The 20,877-nt window shown below is 36.1% G+C and overlaps 1 protein-coding gene across 6 annotated transcripts in view; it reads left to right on the forward strand.

The window, feature by feature from the left end:
- The window catches only part of LOC127426135 (plasma membrane calcium-transporting ATPase 3-like), a 153,480-nt gene extending 138,434 nt beyond the window's left edge, over positions 1–15,046 (forward strand). For 3 of the 6 annotated variants that reach the window (XM_051672695.1, XM_051672698.1, XM_051672696.1), the window contains 3 exons: positions 90–272; positions 3,773–3,974; positions 9,025–9,169. In XM_051672695.1, the coding sequence (XP_051528655.1) occupies positions 90–272; positions 3,773–3,974; positions 9,025–9,029 (390 nt within the window). In that variant the 3' untranslated portion in view covers positions 9,030–9,169. Of the gene's footprint in view, positions 1–89; positions 273–3,772; positions 3,975–9,024 lie in introns of all 6 variants that reach the window. The other 3 variants (XM_051672697.1, XM_051672699.1, XM_051672700.1) reach the window with 2 other exon arrangements.
- The last annotated feature ends 5,831 nt before the right edge of the window (positions 15,047–20,877 follow it).

The raw sequence follows: 20,877 nt of genomic DNA on the forward strand, positions 1-20,877 counted from the left end.
CCATAATCCCAACCGCTGAGTCAATTCATATTTGATAAGCCACGGTTGGCATCACTTGACCCTGTTTTTTTTCCCTTGTCCTCCACCAGCTTATATCTGCCATTCCCACACACCACCTCAAGTTCCTGAAGGAGGCCGGTCACGGCATCCCCAAGGGTGAGTTTCCAGAGGAGGAGCTAACCGAGGGTGCGGATGAGATTGACCATGGTGAGATGGAGCTGCGTAGGGGACAGATTCTGTGGTTCAGAGGACTTAACCGCATCCAGACCCAGGTAAGCTTCTCTTTGCTTCTTACTTCAGCCTCTCATGCCTGTCTCTTCCAGCAAATGACCCTGAACAGGGTAATGGCATACATACAAGGGCAATGACCTACACACAACCCTGCCCCTGTAGGTCTTGTCTGGAGAAATTGTCTTTGCTCTTTGGTAGCTAACTGTTAAAAGTTGTAGTTTATCTGCATTTATGATCTGACCATTTCAGTACAGTCATTTAAACCTCATAATGCAACACTATATGTATTAAATAGGTGAGGGGAAAAATCGATTCACAGATGCATCACAATACTTTTAATACAGGCATCTAAACCTTGTACGTGCTCTTAGTATGTTTACGAATTACCCTTGTCCTTTATTTCAAATGGTACATGCATCTGATAGCGGTGAGGGGAAAATCTATTCAATAATGTGTTGCGATACTTTCTCAAACAAATCAGCACTGATTCACACAATAATGAGAATTTTAAATGCATTTCACATACACAGAAAAAAACATTTCAGGTATAGACAAGTGCCATATGGTCTGCAACAACTCAATCTGCAGCATATACAGTATACCACGTAAAGGTACACTTACACTGTGGTGTTTGTGCAAACATATGCCTTTAGATTTAAAGTTTAAACACTTAAAAAAAAACTTTCAATTCAACAAAAAGTGTTAAATACAACAAACACATTAACTGAAAAGATACATCTGGAACACCTGCTAAGACTTCCTTACCTTTTTGTCTTTCATGAGTTTGCATCCCTCTGTATGCAAAGCTTGTCAAAGATTTGCACCCCTACACTGTTGCTGACAAATTGAGATGCATTGAGAATCGCTTTACCACAGCACTGTGCCCTGAGTGTTCTGATGGGTTCATTGTGGAAAACCATCTCCCTAAAGACTGAGCAGGGACTTGAGCTGCTTTGGTGGCCCAGGTTAAAAGCAGCACGTGCCCTGGAGATGACACGCATGAAATACCAGTGGGGCAGCCCATGTCTCTATAACAATATGCAGAACCTGCCTGGAGATATCTGGGGACTAAAAGGAACTCTGCTTACAGGGATTCGCATACAAATCATATTGGCTCTGTCTCCACTCTCTTTCATTGGAAGATGTACGAGAATAAGACATTTCTTTTTACTCTGTTGATGGAGGGCATGTGGGAGGATCTCCTTTCAGTTTCCATTGCCTTCATACATGACACAGTGTTGCTTCTTACTAATAATGAGTGGATTCTGTGAGCGGATTCACAGATGCATTTATCTGGATCCTCCAGGAGTGTCTATGCATTTGTGGGCAAGGATTCTGTGAAGGCGTTTATGAGAATATTCTTTATGAAACACTGTGGAAAGGGCATTAAACCACCCATCGAAGAGTGCGAATGTATTCCACAGACACAGATTTATCCCTCTGGATTTCATTTGTTTCAGTGTTTCCTACAAAATTTCAGCTCTTTCAGCGGGGGGAAACGGGGTTTAATTTATTATTATACCCCCCTTTAATAATAATATAAGTCTTATAGAAATTTGGTTACTACATTTTTATATTATATTTTATTTTATTATATTATTTATATCGGTTTTTACATATATTATATTTGTTATATTTATATTATGCATATATTAATAACAGTTTCATTTTTACATTTGTTTAATAACAAAAACTGTATTGCAAAATTGTATCTGTATCTAGCTACACGTTGTCTTATGAACATTGGACAACACTAATTCAGTTTATTCAGTCAAGGATTCATCATAATGTGCACTTTGTGATGGGGCCCACTTTTCCCTCATTATTTTTTGGAACAGGGTCAACTTGAATTTTAGGTCATTGTAATACTGCTTATTATATCAAAGGCAATACTGTATAATACTAAATAATAATAATAATATTATAATGGTTATTATTACTACAAGAAATTATAGAAATATATTACAATTGTAGTATATGAACTAATAATAACTATATTTATATTATTATAATACAAATAATGTTTCTCTAATTTCTTTACATTTTGATTTGAATTTTATTTTGATGGATCGTTCAGCCCTACACAATGCAATAGAAAGATGAGTTGTTTTAATGTTATTTTGCGGCATGCTCTCTTTATCTCATCACATTTTATTCAGACTGCAAGCTCAGAACTTGGGTATAATTTTTTTGCCATGGCACTTGAGATTCAATAGCAGCAGAGCACCACTGCTAAAAACTGGTATTGGAAACACTGATTTGCTTGCCTCCACTTCGTCAAAACAACATATTCACTTTACCACAATCTAGTTGTTAAGAGTTTGAGGGGTTTGTTTTTGTTTTGTATTGTTAAGAGACTTGTAATTTCACTTTCAGCAGTGGGCCAGGTCAAGGGGAATTCACTCTCCTGAGTTGTGGCAATATGGGACCATCTCAAACCTACTCTTTCTCTCTTAATTTTCTTGTAAAACTCTCATTATGTCATTTGGGAGTTAGGAATTAATATGATGTATCAGAGGAATATGATTTCTCTCAATTGTGAACTGTGAAAAGTCAAAGCAAGAGCCTACAAAGAATCCTGCAATGAGTTACTAAGTGATGGTTAAGATAATATATATCGAAAAACCTTTTTGAATCAATTTAGCTATTCATTTATCTAATCACAAATCTAATTCAGTTAATCTTACAAAAACAGTTTTGAAGATATCAGTCAAAATTTTAAAAAAGCTGTTTAATTTCTCATTTGATTATATAATACTTGACTTGGTATATTAGTGTAAAAATTCATGAAATCATAAGGGTCCAGATTCTTCTCTCTTCCACTTCATTTCTTTATTTTATTTAATTTTATGTTATTTTATTTTATTTTATTTTGTATCTGTTAGGCAGTAATGTGTGAAAGGGGAGGGGGAGTTTTAATGTGTATCTGCCCTGGGTATGTTCAGACCCCGTGTTGTTCTAGATTCCCATTCCTGCTAATTCCACCAGAAGAAAAAGAGGCCGAAAGCTCTTCTCACTTCCTTGTCTTCCCTCCCTCCTCCTCTTATTCCTGATTTGAAACCAGCAAGTTGACTGCAAAAACACTACTCTACTAATTAGCTCCTTATCTCTCCCCCTCGTCCAAAGTCCCACCATCCCACTTTAAAATCCTCCTGCAACTCTGTTTTTGATCTGTCATGCATGGTTAGTGGTACACAATGAAAGAAATAATAAAATACACTTCAAACTCATCAGTACTTCATAGAGCTAGTTTCCTTTGTGCTTCCTTTCTTTTTTCATGGACACCATCACTGCCTTTCCTTTCTCTTAAAAAAATAAGTTCCCCACATTAAACTTTCCTTTTATTTTCCTGTGCCAGCCCCTCTCGTGCCTGAATGACTTAATACTAACTGAACTTTTTATTTGTTGGGGGAGGGGATGTTCTCTTTCTCTTTTTCCAGTAACATATTTATCTGCTCTAACCACGCCTTTTGGGCCTTGGTCTTTGTCTTTCTTTGTCTCCCTTTCTTCTTTTATCCCCCCTCATCCCTGTTCTTTGCAGATGGATGTGGTTTATACATTCCAGACGGGCCAAACGACGGTGCCTGGGGCCCTGCGTCGCCAGCCCTCTGTGATCAGCCAGCACAATGATGCAAAAACTGTTTCTAGCCCCACCCATGTGGGGATTTCCTCTTCCTCCCTGTCTGCCAACTCTGCCGCGGCTGCTGGGCCGCCCACCCCTGCTTCCTCTTCTACTACAGGCAGTGAGTGCCACATAACACGCTGGCAAAATAGCCCTGCTGCTGCATGATGGCCAAGCTGAATGCCACTGCACTAAATGCTTTCATAACCTGGTGGATATCCTGCATTACCTTGAAAGCACTGTCTTTTCTACCCAGGGTTCCCACAGTCAGGAAAAATTTGGGAATTTTAAAATTATGTTTTCCAGGGCTGGAAAAGTTATGGAAATTAATCAAATAATAAAAGTAATGGAAAGGCCACAGAATATTCTTCAGTGGAGATACATTTGTTTGCCGTTATATTCGGTCCAAATATATTTCATTTTCTAGAAATTTAAAGTGATTTTTAAAAATTCTTATCCAGTAATCGTGAATGACTGGAAAAGTCATGGAAATTCACTGGTCTAAGGTGTGGGAACCCTGTCCACCCATCCCTTTCTGTCTTTTTGGACCGTTCTACATTTCTTTGTCTTTGTACTAAAGTCTAACCACTCTCTTCTCCCTCCATAACTTTTCTTTCTCTTTCTCATTCACTTTGCATTTCTTCCAACGTCTGAACCAGTGCATCATGTGTGATTTGAATATGGACAGCCTCGCTGATGCCTGCATGCCTTTAAGAGTTACCACAGGAAAATTAATCCAGGTGGCCAAACATCTCATTTATGTATTTTGAAATGCTGTACATCCAAACTCCAGCTATATTTTACACAACAAATATGCTGTGATTGGCTTTTGCGCAGCATTTCACTTTCAGTGAGGACAGAAAAATGACTTGACACCTGAAACTTGACATGTCACAACATGTTAGGATGAGGTGTTGGGGCTAAACACTGGATCAGTAGAAGGTTATGAACTGCAGGTATTGAATTACCCCACAGTCCAGGCCCTGCACTTATGATAATACAGTGTGGTTAGACCACATGGGGCACAATGTGCTGAGCTGGTCAGTAGCATATCGAAGGTCCTGCTTCTTATTGATGACCTTGGTCTTTCCCACATGTGTGATGTATGTTTTTGACCTGCACGGCACATTCACTGTCTGACAAACAGGCACTCGACGTTCACCCTCATAGTCCTTTCTGCCTTTTCTATTCTTATGCTCTATACTTCAATCTTCTCTTTTCTCCATCTCACTCTCTGCCTCTTTTTCTCTTATGTCATCTCTCTCTTTCTCTTTTTAACACCAGACCCCTCCCTTTTTCACAGCTACTTTCACTCACCTTCTCTTTTTCTCTTTGTCTTTCTCTCTTTTGCAGTGCCACCTCTATTCCTCATTCTCATATTTTCAGCTCCCTCATCACACCTTGTGTCTCCTCCGCGGACACCACGTTATACTCTGTCTCCATCTCACTTCATTGATATTCTAGGAGGAGCTATGAGTCATAGGCTGTTTTTTTTTTCCTGCTTTCTGTTTTTAGGTTACATTAGTTGTGCTTCTTGCATTACACATAAAACCATAGGTGAGAGAGATCTAGATACAGGCAGTTGGAAAGAAGTAAAAAATTAGCGATTTGAAGATTAAAGGACAGAGATCGTCCAGCTATATTCTGTCATGTAGTGAATTATAAATGGAAACTAGAGTTTGTGAGTGGTGCTCGCCCATGAAAACGTGTTGTGGTTGGTTACTAGGTGGTTGGCCCAAGGCCAAGTCCACACTAGTATGCTTTCATCTGAAGATGCATTAAGGTCGGTTTATACTTCTGCATCAAACCTTCATTGTGGGCTTGTTTGCATTTATAGTTCTGCGTTGGTGTGTCTGCATTGTTCATTGAGTACACAGCCAAAGTGCTAGTGTATTGAGAGAAAATGCATTTATTTCTGAAATAATTATACATTTCATAAATAAACAAAAGCAATGTTATGAATCGATTCAAAAGTATTTATTCAATTATTTTAGAATTAAAACCGAGTTAATCAAGGTGTGACCATGTTGAAATTATGGTACATATTTATTATACATGTCTGCTATGTAGAGAGTAAATAAATCAGGCATATACTGTATGCTTGCTCTTGAGTCACTTAAATAATAATTAATAAAAATATTTTGCCATAATTTGATGCTCCATTAAAAAAAAAATCATCAATGGGTGTTGTTTTAAAGTTTAGAAGCTGGACTTTACAATGCATAGGCAATATAACCAACTCTTAACAGGTGCTTTTTCATTTGCTGACAAATTAGAAGTGTTCCGTTTTCTTAACTTATGAAATATGATTATTGACTGTACACCATACTGTCAAACATACAGTCAGTGATGCATACATCTTAAAATAATCTTGGAGAAAATGTGACACCACCTCAAATATCTTTTTTGTCATCCTGGGGGATGGTCTTTGCTTACAAAGCAGACCAGTTACTGTTGTTGTGGTCTGCAATGACGCAACGTGTGGTTACATTTTTGTAGAAGTGCACGTTAGGCTATGCAGTTGGCTATGCCGTAAATGCCTTACTTAGCTTACGACTTAGGTTTGACATAGAATTATAAATTGCCCTTAGTTTTTACACCCTTTTAAAAACTAGAACTTTTTCTCCACCATAATGGAGACACTCTCCATAATACTTTGAAAAACGATGATGTTAGGAAACTGAAAATGGAATTTTCAAACTTAAACAGATTAGTGTAGACATGGCCTAAGTCTGAACACTAGATATCACTTGGGTTCCTCATTTAATGTAAGTTTATGGGATGTTTTCACCTGTTTTATCGTCCAACATTAATCTATTAAATTTGAGGTAATGTATCAGTAGCAAAAACATTGTGGGACAAGTTGTGAAATTTAATACTTAGGGTTACGGCTTTTTTCAAATCTAGAAGTATGAGCATTAGTCATAGTGTTAGTAATAGGCAAGGCAAGTTTATTTTTATTTATTTATTTATTTAATAATGAACATATTAGGTCTGTAGTCTTTTTCTAATTTGGTCTGTCAGCCAAGTTATTGATTCAGGATTCTTGTGAATTTATTTTTCATGAAGTGAGAGGGTGGAGGATTGATGTTTCACAAATGACTTCAGCCTGCTGTCGCTGCATTTTTCATAGGCTGCCTGAATTTAGTCACTAAGCAGGCATTCCTTTTATGCATTAGTCTCTTCTCTAACTATGTTAGTTTGTCTGTTTATGTACAGTGTATATTCAAAATATCTTGAGAGGAGTTTGATTTTAAATAAAGTCACAGTTTCTTTGTTGTCCTTTTTGATGACACAATGAGGTCTTTTCTTTTTGATCATGCTCTCTTACATGATTTGACTTGTAGCTCTGTTGTACAAGCGAGCAACATACCGCCCTGGCTCTCTCCGGCTTGGGGGAGGAAATTGAGAGAAAAAATCGTGACCGACATAGCTGCGTGGTACAAGAATGTAAACTTGAGAAATAAACAGGGACTGAGCCGGCTAAGCCAATGCTGATAGGTTGCGCTGGCAGGGCAGAGGATTCTTCAGATGTGTCTGTTACCATGGGTTTCATGCAGAGAAAAGCCTTCAGACCCTAAAATACTGTTACTACAAGTTACACCAATTTAAATTTTTGTTGATGGTTTTTCTCAAGGTTGAAACCATAAAAATTGCAGGAGGGCAAGATTAGTTTCTGATGTTTCACCAGGGGTGTGTTTTGCACACAGAGTCTTAGAGGCACAGATAGCATATGTTTTGAAGCAGTTGATGTACATGCTACTCATTTTAATGCTACGACTACTTATATCCTGAGAATTCTACTTTATAATTTTGATTTTTTCCTGTTACAAGTCGAACCTAGGCATTCGCTTCCCACCCTTTGGCAGAGATAATGATGACTTGTTTGGCACCGGGAAAGGATCTCTACACTGCAAGTGCAACAGCCTGTCAAAACTCATTCTTGTTTAGTTAACCACAAGACTACCTGACAAACTGTCCTGTTGGCCTCCTTGCCCCTAATGGATCATGCCTTCGTAGGCATCTCCAGAGCATACTTGCCTCTTTTTTTCTACTTAATGAATTGGAGATTCCATCAGTTCTACTGTTGAATTAAGGCGTGCACACTAAATGCTCGGACTTCTATACTCATCATACTCATTTGTAAACAGTTCTGTTGAGTCATAAATCAGGAATCCAAATTGAATTTGTTTTTGCATGTGTGCATGTGTTGTGTGCTTTCCTTAAGCATCTCCTATTTTCTCTCTCTGCCTCCTGACAGTTCTTCTCTTCTCCATGCTTGATTTCACCCTGTCACTGGTCTTGCCTCTCTCTCTTTTCTTGAGTGATACAAGCAAAAAATATATACCACATTATTCTTAAAATAAATGTGTTAGATAACCATAAAGGGATTTGATTGATTTGATATATATCAAATATATATTTATACGTCTATTAATTCAGATTATTATTATTATTATTTTTTTTACTATATATAATTACTGGATAAAAATGCTTAGTTAATCCAGATATTATTTAATACTTCCTGTAGTAATTCACTTAATCCGATCGCATCTTTCGCCATGCCAGATATACAGTAGATCAAGGGTTATTAGGAAAGGTTGACGAGGCTTAGCCGAGGGTAAATTTCACAACAATCTCCTCCATGAAAATGTATATCAGTTTACAAAATTTAAACCAATTAATCGTTTCAACTGTTATATCGTCCACCCCTTCCTTCCAGCTTCCAGAAAACGGTTGCCATTAATGTCTACAACAACACACAGCATGATGTCCTTCATGTCTTGTGGTGGTTCTATGTTTGTGGTGATTTTGTTTGTATCATTTTATAGCTTGTGGGTTGATAAAATTGTGTCTCACTTGTGGTGTACGGTTTTATGCTATGCATGATTTCCTCATTCACTTGCCCCAAGTTGATCTTAGAAAATGCATTTTAGTTGTGATTTGTTTTCATTTTATTCCTCATTCCCAGTTTCTGTTGTTTTTATTAGTTTGTTTCTTTGTTTTATATTTCATAAGGAGCTTGATTGCTATTGTGGATTAACATATTTTTGTCTTCCCACAGATTCAATGCATCCATTCGTACTGCTCGCATGAAGCGGACACCATGCCATTACAATCCATCTAATTAGTTTTTTTTTTGTCTCCCCCCTCCAAACTTCTCGCTGCAGATTAAGGTGGTGAATGCATTCCGTAGCTCCCTGTACGAGGGCCTAGAGAAGCCAGAATCCAGAAGCTCCATCCATAACTTCATGTCCCACCCTGAGTTTTTACCCCTCTCAGAGGAGGAACCCCGTGTCTCCCCGATCGATGTGAACTCTGTACAGATCGAGCCCATCTCCTCTTCCGGCACTGGGGTTGGCTCCGTCTGACCACCCTTCATTCTCCAGTCCAGATGTCATTGCCCTAAAACCTTTCTTTACCTGTGCACCGGACACCACAACTACTCCGGTGGACTGCAGAGAGCCCTGCTGATGCACATCTGAGAGACAGCACCTCCAGTGGCCGATGAGGCAACCACAATACTTTTCCTCTCTTTCCGGGCATCCTCCATCTTCCCTGCCTCCCCTACCCCTCTGCCCCTCTCGACTTGCACTGTGTTGGAGGAAGCAGCGCTCTGTAAGTACATGTGGCTGTGCTGCAGCCCATGTGATGTGTGGCCTAACTCACACACTAGAGGGTGATGCTGCGGCAAAAATTTTCTCATTTTTATATTGTCATGTCTCTGGTCTTGTGTAATGCTGTAGTCGTGTTTGTTTTTTGTTCCAGGACTCTCATTTACATAGTTTGGGTTATTGCTGATACAGCCACATGTGTTCATGATGAAGTGCATGTTCTGTTTGGATATTCATTTAGATTTTTGTTTTTTTAATTATTATTATTTTTAATGGTTTGAAAAACATGGCAGTGAAGATACCCATGTTACTAATTTTTTAAAATGGTTTTATGTTCTAATGGACAGTTTTAAGTAGTTCACACACACTACATTCTTGTCATTGTTTCAGACATTGTCACATAAGATACTGTTAGGTTAATTTTGGGTGTTCTGTCACTTTATATGTACAGATGTAAGGCTGCTATAGTTAAAGTTAGCAGAATAAAAGACGCTATAACCTATTTGATTGCCATGAGTTAAGAATACCTGATTGGCTCTTGAGGGGGCAGGGAGGGTCATCCTACATCATCTCGTCAAATCAAACCCAACGGGCATCTCTAGTCTCTTGTTAGTTCATTTAATAATCTGCCTTAAAACAAAGTTCCAGTGAATACCCCGGCTTATTGACCAAGTACTTTATCAAAGTTACAGCGCATCACCATTGCGTGCATGTATCTGTCTTTATCTGTGGCTGGTTGTATGGGAATGGGAATTGTAATGCTTATCTTTATGGGCTAACAACTAACGAGTATAATTTCTCTTTTCTTTTTACATCTTTCAGAGAAAAAAAATACAATAGAAGTTATTCTAATGTATTTGTGTACTTTAAAACAAAACCTATTGAGTCTTTTTCACTTGTTTATCAGCTGTGCAGTTAGGTATTCTGTTTGTTATCTAACATCAGGCTGGGCTCCACACAGGCTCCTAGAGGTTGGTCAGTTACGAAGGCGGCACTGGTAGCTCCAAAATCCCATCCCTAAACAGCCTAGAAGTGCAAGGCACGTAGTCAACATGCTTTTCCTATTAAAATGAAAGACAAAGAAAACACAATAACACACCTTTGATGCAGTATGGAGCCTCTGTTGGACCCTGTGAGCACTCTGTTCGGCCCAGAGTGTGGCCTCAACGGCATGTGCTTTTGATTAGCTGAACCATACTACTGCCATAGCCCAGCGTTCCGCACATACAATCTAGGTTAAATAGATTCCTCAAGTAACACCTTTTCTACTTGCACAGAGCCATATTTTATAGATTGTTCTTTTATATCCCATTGTTTTTGCAATTTATTTTGTATCTCCAAACAAATTCAAGAACACAGAGAGTCACTGCCCAAAGAAAAAACCTAGATGGACCACTTTAATGTTTACGGAAGGGTTCCACAGCAGTTGGCTATTGCTGCGCTTCCCCCTACTGGCAGTTTTTATTATTTCGCTTAAGTGGAACATGGTGTGTTATTGTGGGGAAGCATGCATGAATTTCATATAAATATCAATGTTTTGTTCCTTTTTTACAATTGTTCTGTATTTTTATATTAAGTACTTTTTAATATTTTGGAAAAATATAAATATAGGTGTATAGGCCAGAAAGTTTGGTAACTTGACAAATTAGCAAAATAAGCGGTTAGAGTACATATTGCAGTTATATATAAATATATATAAATAAATATTTATGCCATGTTTGTAACCACATGGGGTGTCAGATTTGATGTCTGAGCTGAGAACGTTATGTGTTTACTGCAAGTCAAGGGGCTGGTCAAATTCTTAAGAAGAGTGAGCATTTATTGGCCCATCAGCCATAGATAGATGTCCTTATGTGCTGGCCATGGTAAAGTCTTTACAATCTATTGTTATGTCACCTAACTGAATTCCTATGTGGTTACACAGACTAATTCATGAGACTACAATGGGAAATATTAATTCAAACTGAAGATAGTTTTGAAGATACAAATATACTGTCTTCAAACTCAACTATATTAATACAACATCGTAATTTATTTTCTGTGAGAGACATATGTATAATCCATTGGAAAATAGAAGGCTATGTAAGAGGTAAAACCTGTTTCTCCCCTGATAATGGCTACAATTAACTACAATTTGTCATGTTTTATGAAAGTGCAAAGTATGTATCTGACTTCTTGTGGATGCAGTCAGTGGTTTTCATGTAGAGCTTTTAAAGAATTTGCCAAAGTGTTGTTTTGTACAATCAGTTCTGACTTACGTTAAAGATTGTTAAAAATCCACAATGTTTGATTGTCATTGAATTAACCTAATTGGACTGTATCTATATTCAGGTCCCTTCACTTTTGTTCCTTCATTGTTTGGGCAAACAGAAATTTACACTGCTGTACATGATGTGTACATAAAAAACAAACAAAAGGGGGATTGTTCAAAGCCATTGTCTTTATTTGATTTTATTCTATTTTATCTGTTGTTCCCCTCTTAACTTTCATAGCTCTGTAGAACAATTTGTGTTACTGCACACGTTTTTCTCTTGCATTGTTTAAATAGAGAATTGCTTCAAGGTGTTGTGCACCTTTACTACTCAACGGAAGTTGTCTGATAGATCTTGTTTGGTTGGGATGAGAGGAATGATATACCATGGCTGTAAATAAAGTTTGTGTTCTAAAACTGGAAAATAACAGATTAAGTTATAACCACTTATTTTGCATATATCATCTGGTGTTGAGTGAATTCAAAATTGTATTTTATTGCAAGGGGGAGGAAAAAACATTCAATGAAACATAACATTTCTGTAATTCATACGAAACACAGTAATATACACTGGTGTTATTTTTGTATAAACAATATCATCTATGTGGCATGCATTACTTATAAACAAATTGGTGATTCAAAGCAATATGTACAACCTGGTGCGATTGGTATTTAGTGTCCTGTGTAGCTTAAACCATGCTGTACTTGGGGAAAAACTGCATTGAAAAAAAAAGCGTAATTGTTTAATATATGTGTTCAGTGTTCTGCATGATTACATATGGAATGAGGCGTCCCCAAAATGTTTACGTGTTTCCAGAATGAATGTGACACCCGAACACATGCGCATACGCATACACACACACTCACACTCACATACATTCTTACTTTATAGACTCTGCAGGGGAAGCACACACTGATTTGATGCTGTTTCAGGTTCGTACTAAAAGAATGTTCTATACTAAAGATGAAAAAATCATCTAATTTCTTGTCTAGACTTCATGAGAGAGCACTTCTCCATTAAATTGCCTAATTACTACGAGTGGGAATTGGGGAATGACTACTAGAGTATGTGCTTGAAAATATTCCAGACTTATTTTACCAGTTGCGATACTTTATAGCCAGATGCTGTGGCTGTTGACTGAACTGTCTAATTGCAGAGTGTATGAGCTTTGATGTTTCATCACCTTATTGTGTGGGTACCATCTCCATCCAGACAGCACCCTATCATCCATGCATGATCCATCAAAGATGAAAGGCTAGTGCAGCCCTTTTTTCACAAGTGGAAAAGCAGCTAGCTGAAGGAATTGCATTTTCAAGGTAGGCAAAGTTGTACTTGAGTCCCCATCTCACTTTCCTCAAATGCACTGATTCCCTTTACTCCTAATTATGCCATTTCTGTCCTCCCTTTCCTCTAAATGAGGGCTTTGAGAGAGAGAGAGAGAGAGAGAACATTGTTTCAAAAACTTTGTTTTATTGATTCAAAAGTTAAGCAGTTATTTACATTAGCCAATAACATGTGCAGTCCTCTTTTAATCAAATCCAAAAATGCAGCCATCATTGTAGTCATTGACTTGGATTCATTTGTTGCTTTAATTTCATGCATGTGGAATGGATTTTAGCCAAACAACATTACCGTCTCTTCCTGATGGTAACAGTGGTTATCTGTTTACAGTCATTGCCATGGCAGAACTATTTAGAGACAGAAATGTAGTGTTTTGTGCTTTATAAACATGCTGTCTCTGTGATCACAGAAGTGCCAATGGACTACATAGAAAACCTACACCACTGTGTCTGTTTTGACCCTAACCCTAACTTTGGTTCTTAGTAATCGATTAATCTTTTAACAAGAAACTGTCTTTAATGATTGGTTTTTGAAAAAGTGTGGCAGCCTTAATTGATTAAATTGATCGAAGTTTTGACTAGTGAACCGTAAAGGCAGCATACTGATGCTTTGTGTCCCAGTTTCCTCTCTGTTTACAGTCCAGCTGTATCTTATTGAGAAAACTTGCTCACCTAGTGTAATGTTGTTTTAAGGGCTATAAGGTGACAGTAGGGGAATACACTGTTACAAAATCTGTTATGTCTTATAATGAGTAAATTATATGTGATCGATGTTCTATTGGAGAGAAGTGTGCCCCTATTTGGTTAATTTTTTCCATCATTAAAGGTGCACTCAGTAATTTCTTTCTCATTAAAAACGTTTTACTACTTAAAATAAAAATAAAAATAAAAATAATGAATAGTAATTTTGACACGTCTAAAATCATGAGCACTCACATGAGGTGAAGACTCCAGTCATATCAGTAACCTTATAAAAGCTTTTTAAATCTACATGGAGAGGGTCTCCTCATGGGGGCAGCCATGTTAGGATCACATGACCAGCCAAACACTACTCGCATAATCTCAGTAACTGCCCTGGTATTGTTCACTTTCACTCATGGATTAATTATGGCTGACTGTGAATAGTGAGTTTCAACAATGGCATCTGTAACTGAAAACTTTTGTGTTTGAATAATGCTGCAGGTTTCAGTGTAAATTCAGTAAGATTCATTAAAAAAATTACTGAGTGCACCTTTAAATTATGAGTTAACAGCACTCCATGGTGAATTCATTTGAAGTTGACAGCTGTATCAAACTTAATATTGCAGTGATTGGAAGAATCACAAGCATAGCTAAATTACCATGAGATATTTTATTAATTGTGCACTGGAGTGAATAGTCAAACATGTTTTGGATTCCGACAGCAACGTATGTGTGTTAGAAGAGAACATGTGACCTAGCTCTGACAGTGTCTGCAGTCAGTGTGTTTTAATTGGCAAAAAAAAAAAAAAAAAAAAAAGGTACGCATTTTGTTAAGCCCTTCCTGTATTTAGCTTTTATAGAGTCATTATCATGCTGAAATGTCAGTCCTGCTTGCTTCGAACTATGCAACAGATTCACAGGATTAAAATAAGATGAATTATTTATTATTCTCTCAGCTGTCATAACAATGCTCTCTCTCTCTCTCTCTCTGTCTTTCTCTGTGTGCTTTCTTTTGTCAAAGTGAAATCAGTCATGCTCATATTTAATTACTTTATATAATGCAAGTGTATTATCTATGTAATGTATGTGTGTGATGTGCACACATTCAAGTTTTCTTTACTTTTTTGTAATATATGATCATGTGGAATGCCTTGTTCTTTATGTCCTGTCGTTTAAATTTAACAGAACAAAAATGAGAGAAAAAAAATGATAATCAAGCAATTGAAGTCAAAGTTGTTATATAAACAATATATACACACATATATATACAAATCTATATATATAAATAAAGCCATTAGAATTTGAAATACAATAAGGCTGAAGTCGTTTCTTGTGTTATTCACTTCTGACAACATTCCGTTTGTGAAAGGACAATTCCGTGCACAATATTTTGTCAATATTGATTACCACAAAAAAAAAAAAACAATATATATATATATATTTAGGAAAAAAAAAATTATGAACAAAAGAATAGAAAAAAAAACAAAAAACAGTACAATGGAAATGAATAGGGCCAGTCTATAAACATTAAAATACAAACTTTTTCAAAAGTATAAAATAAGTATAAAAGATAAAAAATACTATATGTGTTAACATGATTTTAGTGTGATAAAATGGCTTACTTATCAGTGCAGAGTTGTAGCCAATATTATAACTTTGCTGCCAGATCCCTGATTTTATCACACTAAAGTCATGTTAACACATATAATGTTTATATCTTGTGGCTATACTTTTGAAACTGTGTGTATTTTAATGTTAATGGACTGGCCCATTCACTTCCATTGTAAGTGCCTTACTGTAACTGCGACTTCAACATTATGCTACAAATGCTGTTGATTGAGCTTGACTTCTATTGAACCCAGAATATTTCTTGAAATGGTGTAGGCTGGGTGAAGATGCCCTTTTACAGTAATGAGTGGTTTGTTTATTAAGAGTGCAGGGTTGGGGAGTAACGGAATACATGTAATGGGATTACGTATTTAAAATACAAAATATAAGTAACTGTATTCCACTACAGTTACAATTTAAATCATTGGTATTTAGAATACAGTTACATTTAAAAAGTATTTTGATTACTGAAGAGATTACTTTCTCTTCATTTAATATTTAGTCCTTTCAGGTGGAAAACATTTATACATATATATGATGCAATCCAAAGTGCATTTGAACAGTGGTGAAACACGTTCTTTTTTTTTTATTTTATTTTTTTTTATCCCCTTTTCTCCCAGTTTGGAATGCCCAGTTCCCACTACTTAGTAGGTCCTCGTGGTGGCACGGTTACTCACCTCAATCTGGGTGGTGGAGGACAAGTCTCAGTTGCCTCCGCTTCTGAGACCATCAATCCACGCATCTTATCACGTGGCTCGCTGTGCATGGCACCGCGGAGACTCCCAGCATGTGGAGGCTCATGCTACTCTCCGCGATCCACACACAACTTACCACGCGCCCCATTGAGAGCGAGAACCACTAATCGGGACCATGAGGAGGTTACCCTATGTGACTCAACCCTCCCTAGCAAATGGGTCAATTTGGTTGCTTAGGAGACCTGGCTGGAGTCACTCAGCACATCCTGGATTCGAACTCATGACTCCAGGGGTGGTAGTCAGTGTCAGTACTCGCTGAGCTACCCAGGCCCCCATGAAACACTTTCTTATGATGTGTTGCATTCATACGAGCAGACAGAGAAGTAAGTTTGGAGAAGAAGAAATAGAAATAAACCTTGTGTAAATTGTCAGCTTTACGCTAAGCTAAAATGCTATTTCTAGCCATTTTACATGCACGTTATCAGGCACGATCATATTTTTTTATCACGAAAATTCACGCTGGATCATAATTTCTTTTTTTCTAGTAAGACCTTTGATATTAGGGCAAAAATCATATTCTTGATAATTTTTGTATTTGTTTTCCTGTAAAAATATCAAAAATCCTTAAAACAAGATACATTTGATTTATCTTGTTTTAGAAACAACACTGCATAAGATATTTAGGTTTTTCAGAGAATGTATTTTAACATGTGTATTTTGTCTTACTGTACTTGCAGAGTTGTTATGGTCAAAACAAGTGAAAAAATCTACCAGTGCTGAAGAAGTAATCCAAAGTATTTAGAATACGTTACTGACCTTGAGTAATCTAATGGAATATGTTACAAATTACATTTTACAGCATGTTTTCTGTAATCTGTAGTGGAATACATTTCAAAAGTAACCCTCACAACCATGTAAGAGTGTTACTAGAAACTGCTGATCCCTTCTTTTAGATCTGATTCCTCTTATGCAGATATGGCAGTCCTTTATTTTAAGGCATCAGCTATTAGCCTAAGATGATCGAATGTTTATTACAAACACTAACTTATGTATCCATGCATGAGGTTTACTGCATGATGCAGCAGTAAAATATACAGTAGGCCTACACTGTACTGAAGTATACAATAAGTAAGCCAGTTTCCATCTCTGTTGGTTACAATAGTGTGCTTCTTTAAAGATATTAAATCATTATTATGAGTTGATATTTTGTAATTAAAAAAAAACTTTCTCATACTCTATATGAGTTTGTACAGTATTTCATAACAATCACTTTCATATTGAGAAACTTTTTTCATAAAAATGACTTAGAAGCTCAATATAAGGTTTTTTGTAATTATGAGTTAGTAGCCTACACTGTAAAAATAAATCCCATTGTTTTTATTAAAAAATAAAAATACTTGCAGCTGTGGTTGCCAGAGTAATTAGATAAAAAATACAGTGAAATATGTAAACAACTTTACAGAACAACCTGTACATTTTACAGTTTAAAACTAAATGATCAACTTAATATATTAACCTTCTGAAACTGTAAAATCTATATAATGTATTTTTAATCACTGTAGTAATTACAGAAGGGCACATGATGACATGATGTTCATCAGTAGTGGCCCTTCCAGGAGCAAAGACCAATAAACATAGAGACAGTGCTCAGTGTCACTCACACAAACACTAAACACCATCAGGGTAACATGTGAAATTTAAATAATACAATAAACATTAAATAAACTACATCAGATATAACACACAACACCCCAAAGTACATAACTGATATTAAAAATAAGAAGAAACATAACTATTCCCATAAAATATAATTAAATGTAATGGGTCACGCAGAGAATTCTGGGAACGCCTGATTACTGTTTTTTACCATAATTTAAAAATAATTTATTGTAAAAAGTACATGTACTCTCTTGTTAAACATAATATCAATTTTAACCGTTAATTATATGGGAAAATCATACTTTTTACATCAAATTTTTTTTTTAATTTTTACAACATTTTACCATAAAACTAAACTACTCGTTAACCAATTTAAGTATTTTTTTTTTTTGCATTTTTTACAGTCTTTTACCTTTACAATTACGGACATTTTACAGTGTATCACATAATAATGAGAACGTTTCTCAGTATTGGCCTAGGTTCTTATAATATGAAGTATGTCACAAAATGAATCTATAAAATGCCCTTAAAAAATGTATATTGACATAGTATGTCATAATATTGACATATTGTAATAATGAGTTAGTCTCTCATAATATTGACAAAAAATGTTCCCATATTATCCCATTATTATTAGTATCTCATAATAATGAGAAACATATTATCATGATGCATAACAAAACAAGCAAGCATCTGCATTGCTGTACAATATTGTTTATACATTTAATAGCTGAATGGAGCAAACAGTTGTAGTTGCTTTGTTTAAAGATGACAGTGAGATCCTTTTTTGGGAAAATGTATCACCATTTTCACACAGATTGAAGGCTTTCAAAGATGACCATTTACACACACCTGGTTGTGTCTTGGAGCTATAGGGTGACCAGATGACCATAACAAAATCGGGACACACAAGGGAAACCTTTTGCAACATGTTGCTTAAAATAGTTTTAGATGAAGTAAAGCATGTCACGCCGCAGGACAGTCTTGAAAATGCTTGAAATTCCATAGGGCGTGCTGTGCTAGACTGACGAGTGGGGGTGGTGGCAGGCATGTAATTACAAGACTGGCTATATATATAGTATATATAGCGTTTTTGTTGCCAAGACTTAAATATAATTAAATTTTTAGCCTAAAACCTATGGCTTCTTATGATTTTGGCTATTTATCTGCTAGTGATTTTACGATTAATTAAGTGTTGTTTAAAAAAATATTAATTTAATTATTTAAACTACCCTGTTTCTGTCTCAGTTGGATGTGTTTATGAATATTTGAATTGTACATTTTAAGGCTTTTACATGTATGAACTCACAAGGTTACTCTTTGGTTGTCTCAAGCATATAATTTAAATGGTTTGTATTAGTATTAATTAACCACACAGGTTTACAGAATTACATTATCTGTTCAGTGTATTGAGGATCAAAGTAACTAGATATTTCACACTGTACAGCAATTGTAGACCACACAATTTACAGTGATTGGCATATACAGTATAATGTGCAAAGGATTGAAAATCAAAATGAGTAAAAAGAAATAAATTTAACCATAAATGTCACACAATATAACAGTGATTTTTATTTTATTTGTGTAGAATAACACAATACTAACTATAATTACAACGAATGTAGTGATAAATGAAAAGGTGCGTAGGCTTTTAAGAAATATTCTGGGTTCAATACAAGTTAAGCTCAACCAACAGCATTTGTGACATAATATTGATAACCAAAAAACATTTATTTTGACTCGCCCCTCCTTTTCTTTATAAAAATAAATCAATTATCTAGGTTACAGTAAGGCACTTACAATGGAAGTGAATGGGGCCAATCTGTAAACATTTAAATACTCACTGTTTCAAAAGTATAGCCACAAGATGTAAACAGTATGTGTGTTAACATGCTTTTAGTGTGATAAAATTCCTTACTAACCTTTCTGTGTAAAGTTATAGCCAATTTTACAACTTCGATGCCATGACGATGTCATGTCATCAAACCCTAAAACCCTAAAATGACTGTAAAAATGATTATTTAAACAAAACACTTAATACATGAGTTTCAATAGAAGAATTAATGTAAGTGCTTTTATAAACTTATCTAGGTTACAAGTTAGAAAGAAAGTCTTACACATTTGGGATGCATGAGGGTGAGTAAATGATGAGAGAATTTTCATTTTTAGTTGAACTATCCCTTTAAGTATTCAAGTACAAAGACCACAGGTGTGGGTATTGGGGCGGGCCCAATTGTGACCCCTGCACGGAATGAGGGGTGGACTGAGAGAGGCTGTCAGTAAAAATCAATGCCTTAGTATGCCATTTAGATATGATTGAATATAAGATAAGTAATAAAATTGAATATAAACAAAGAATTATAAAGTATAGTCTTAATAATTGAAAAAGTGAAAAACATGAAGAAAAAAAACATTAATGCTGCTTTTGGTGTGTTAGTTGTGTATTCATGGAACAGCATAAACTGCCAGTGGGTGATGATAATTTTATTGTGGAATTAATAGGAATTAAATGATTAGAGTGTACATCAGAGGAAAGGGCAATTAAATACTACACGTCAATTTCTGATAATCATAAGGTACAGGGGCAGAAGCTTCACTCTCTCATATCACACAATAGGTCCATGGCTCCATCTGGTGGTGCCACAGTGTTGATTACAGTAAGAGCATATGACATACAGATGAAAAAGAGAATTATAGGATATTCTTTTCCTATTCATTTTCATATTTAACAGAAATTGATATATCATTCATGATGAGAATTACTCATCAAGACTAATAACATTAATCAAATATCCTATGTAGTGTTATCTAATGATTGTGTGGCGCTATTAATATCTAATTTTTAAGAGATATTATGTCGAAATGGAGTTATAACGCATCCTATTTACTTTATTCCCAGTAGCGCCATCTTTGATTTTTGACGGGAATGAAAACGAGGCTGTGAGGGATAGTTTTTTCAAAGACATAAGATACACCGTATAAAGTTATCAAAAAGCTCCTAGATCACATCTGATTGTCCACAACTCAAGTAGTCTGGAGTTTTGTTCTACTGAAATTTATTGGGAAGATATTTTTCCATGTTTCGTCAGCGGAACGATGCAAAAACACTTTTAACGACAATACAACCCATTGAAGAGACTGTACGTCTATCCCTTAAGTCTCGCGAGAGTTGCA

The sequence above is a fragment of the Myxocyprinus asiaticus genome, chromosome 35 (genome assembly GCF_019703515.2).
Source record: "Myxocyprinus asiaticus isolate MX2 ecotype Aquarium Trade chromosome 35, UBuf_Myxa_2, whole genome shotgun sequence".
NCBI classification, from domain to species: domain Eukaryota; kingdom Metazoa; phylum Chordata; class Actinopteri; order Cypriniformes; family Catostomidae; genus Myxocyprinus; species Myxocyprinus asiaticus.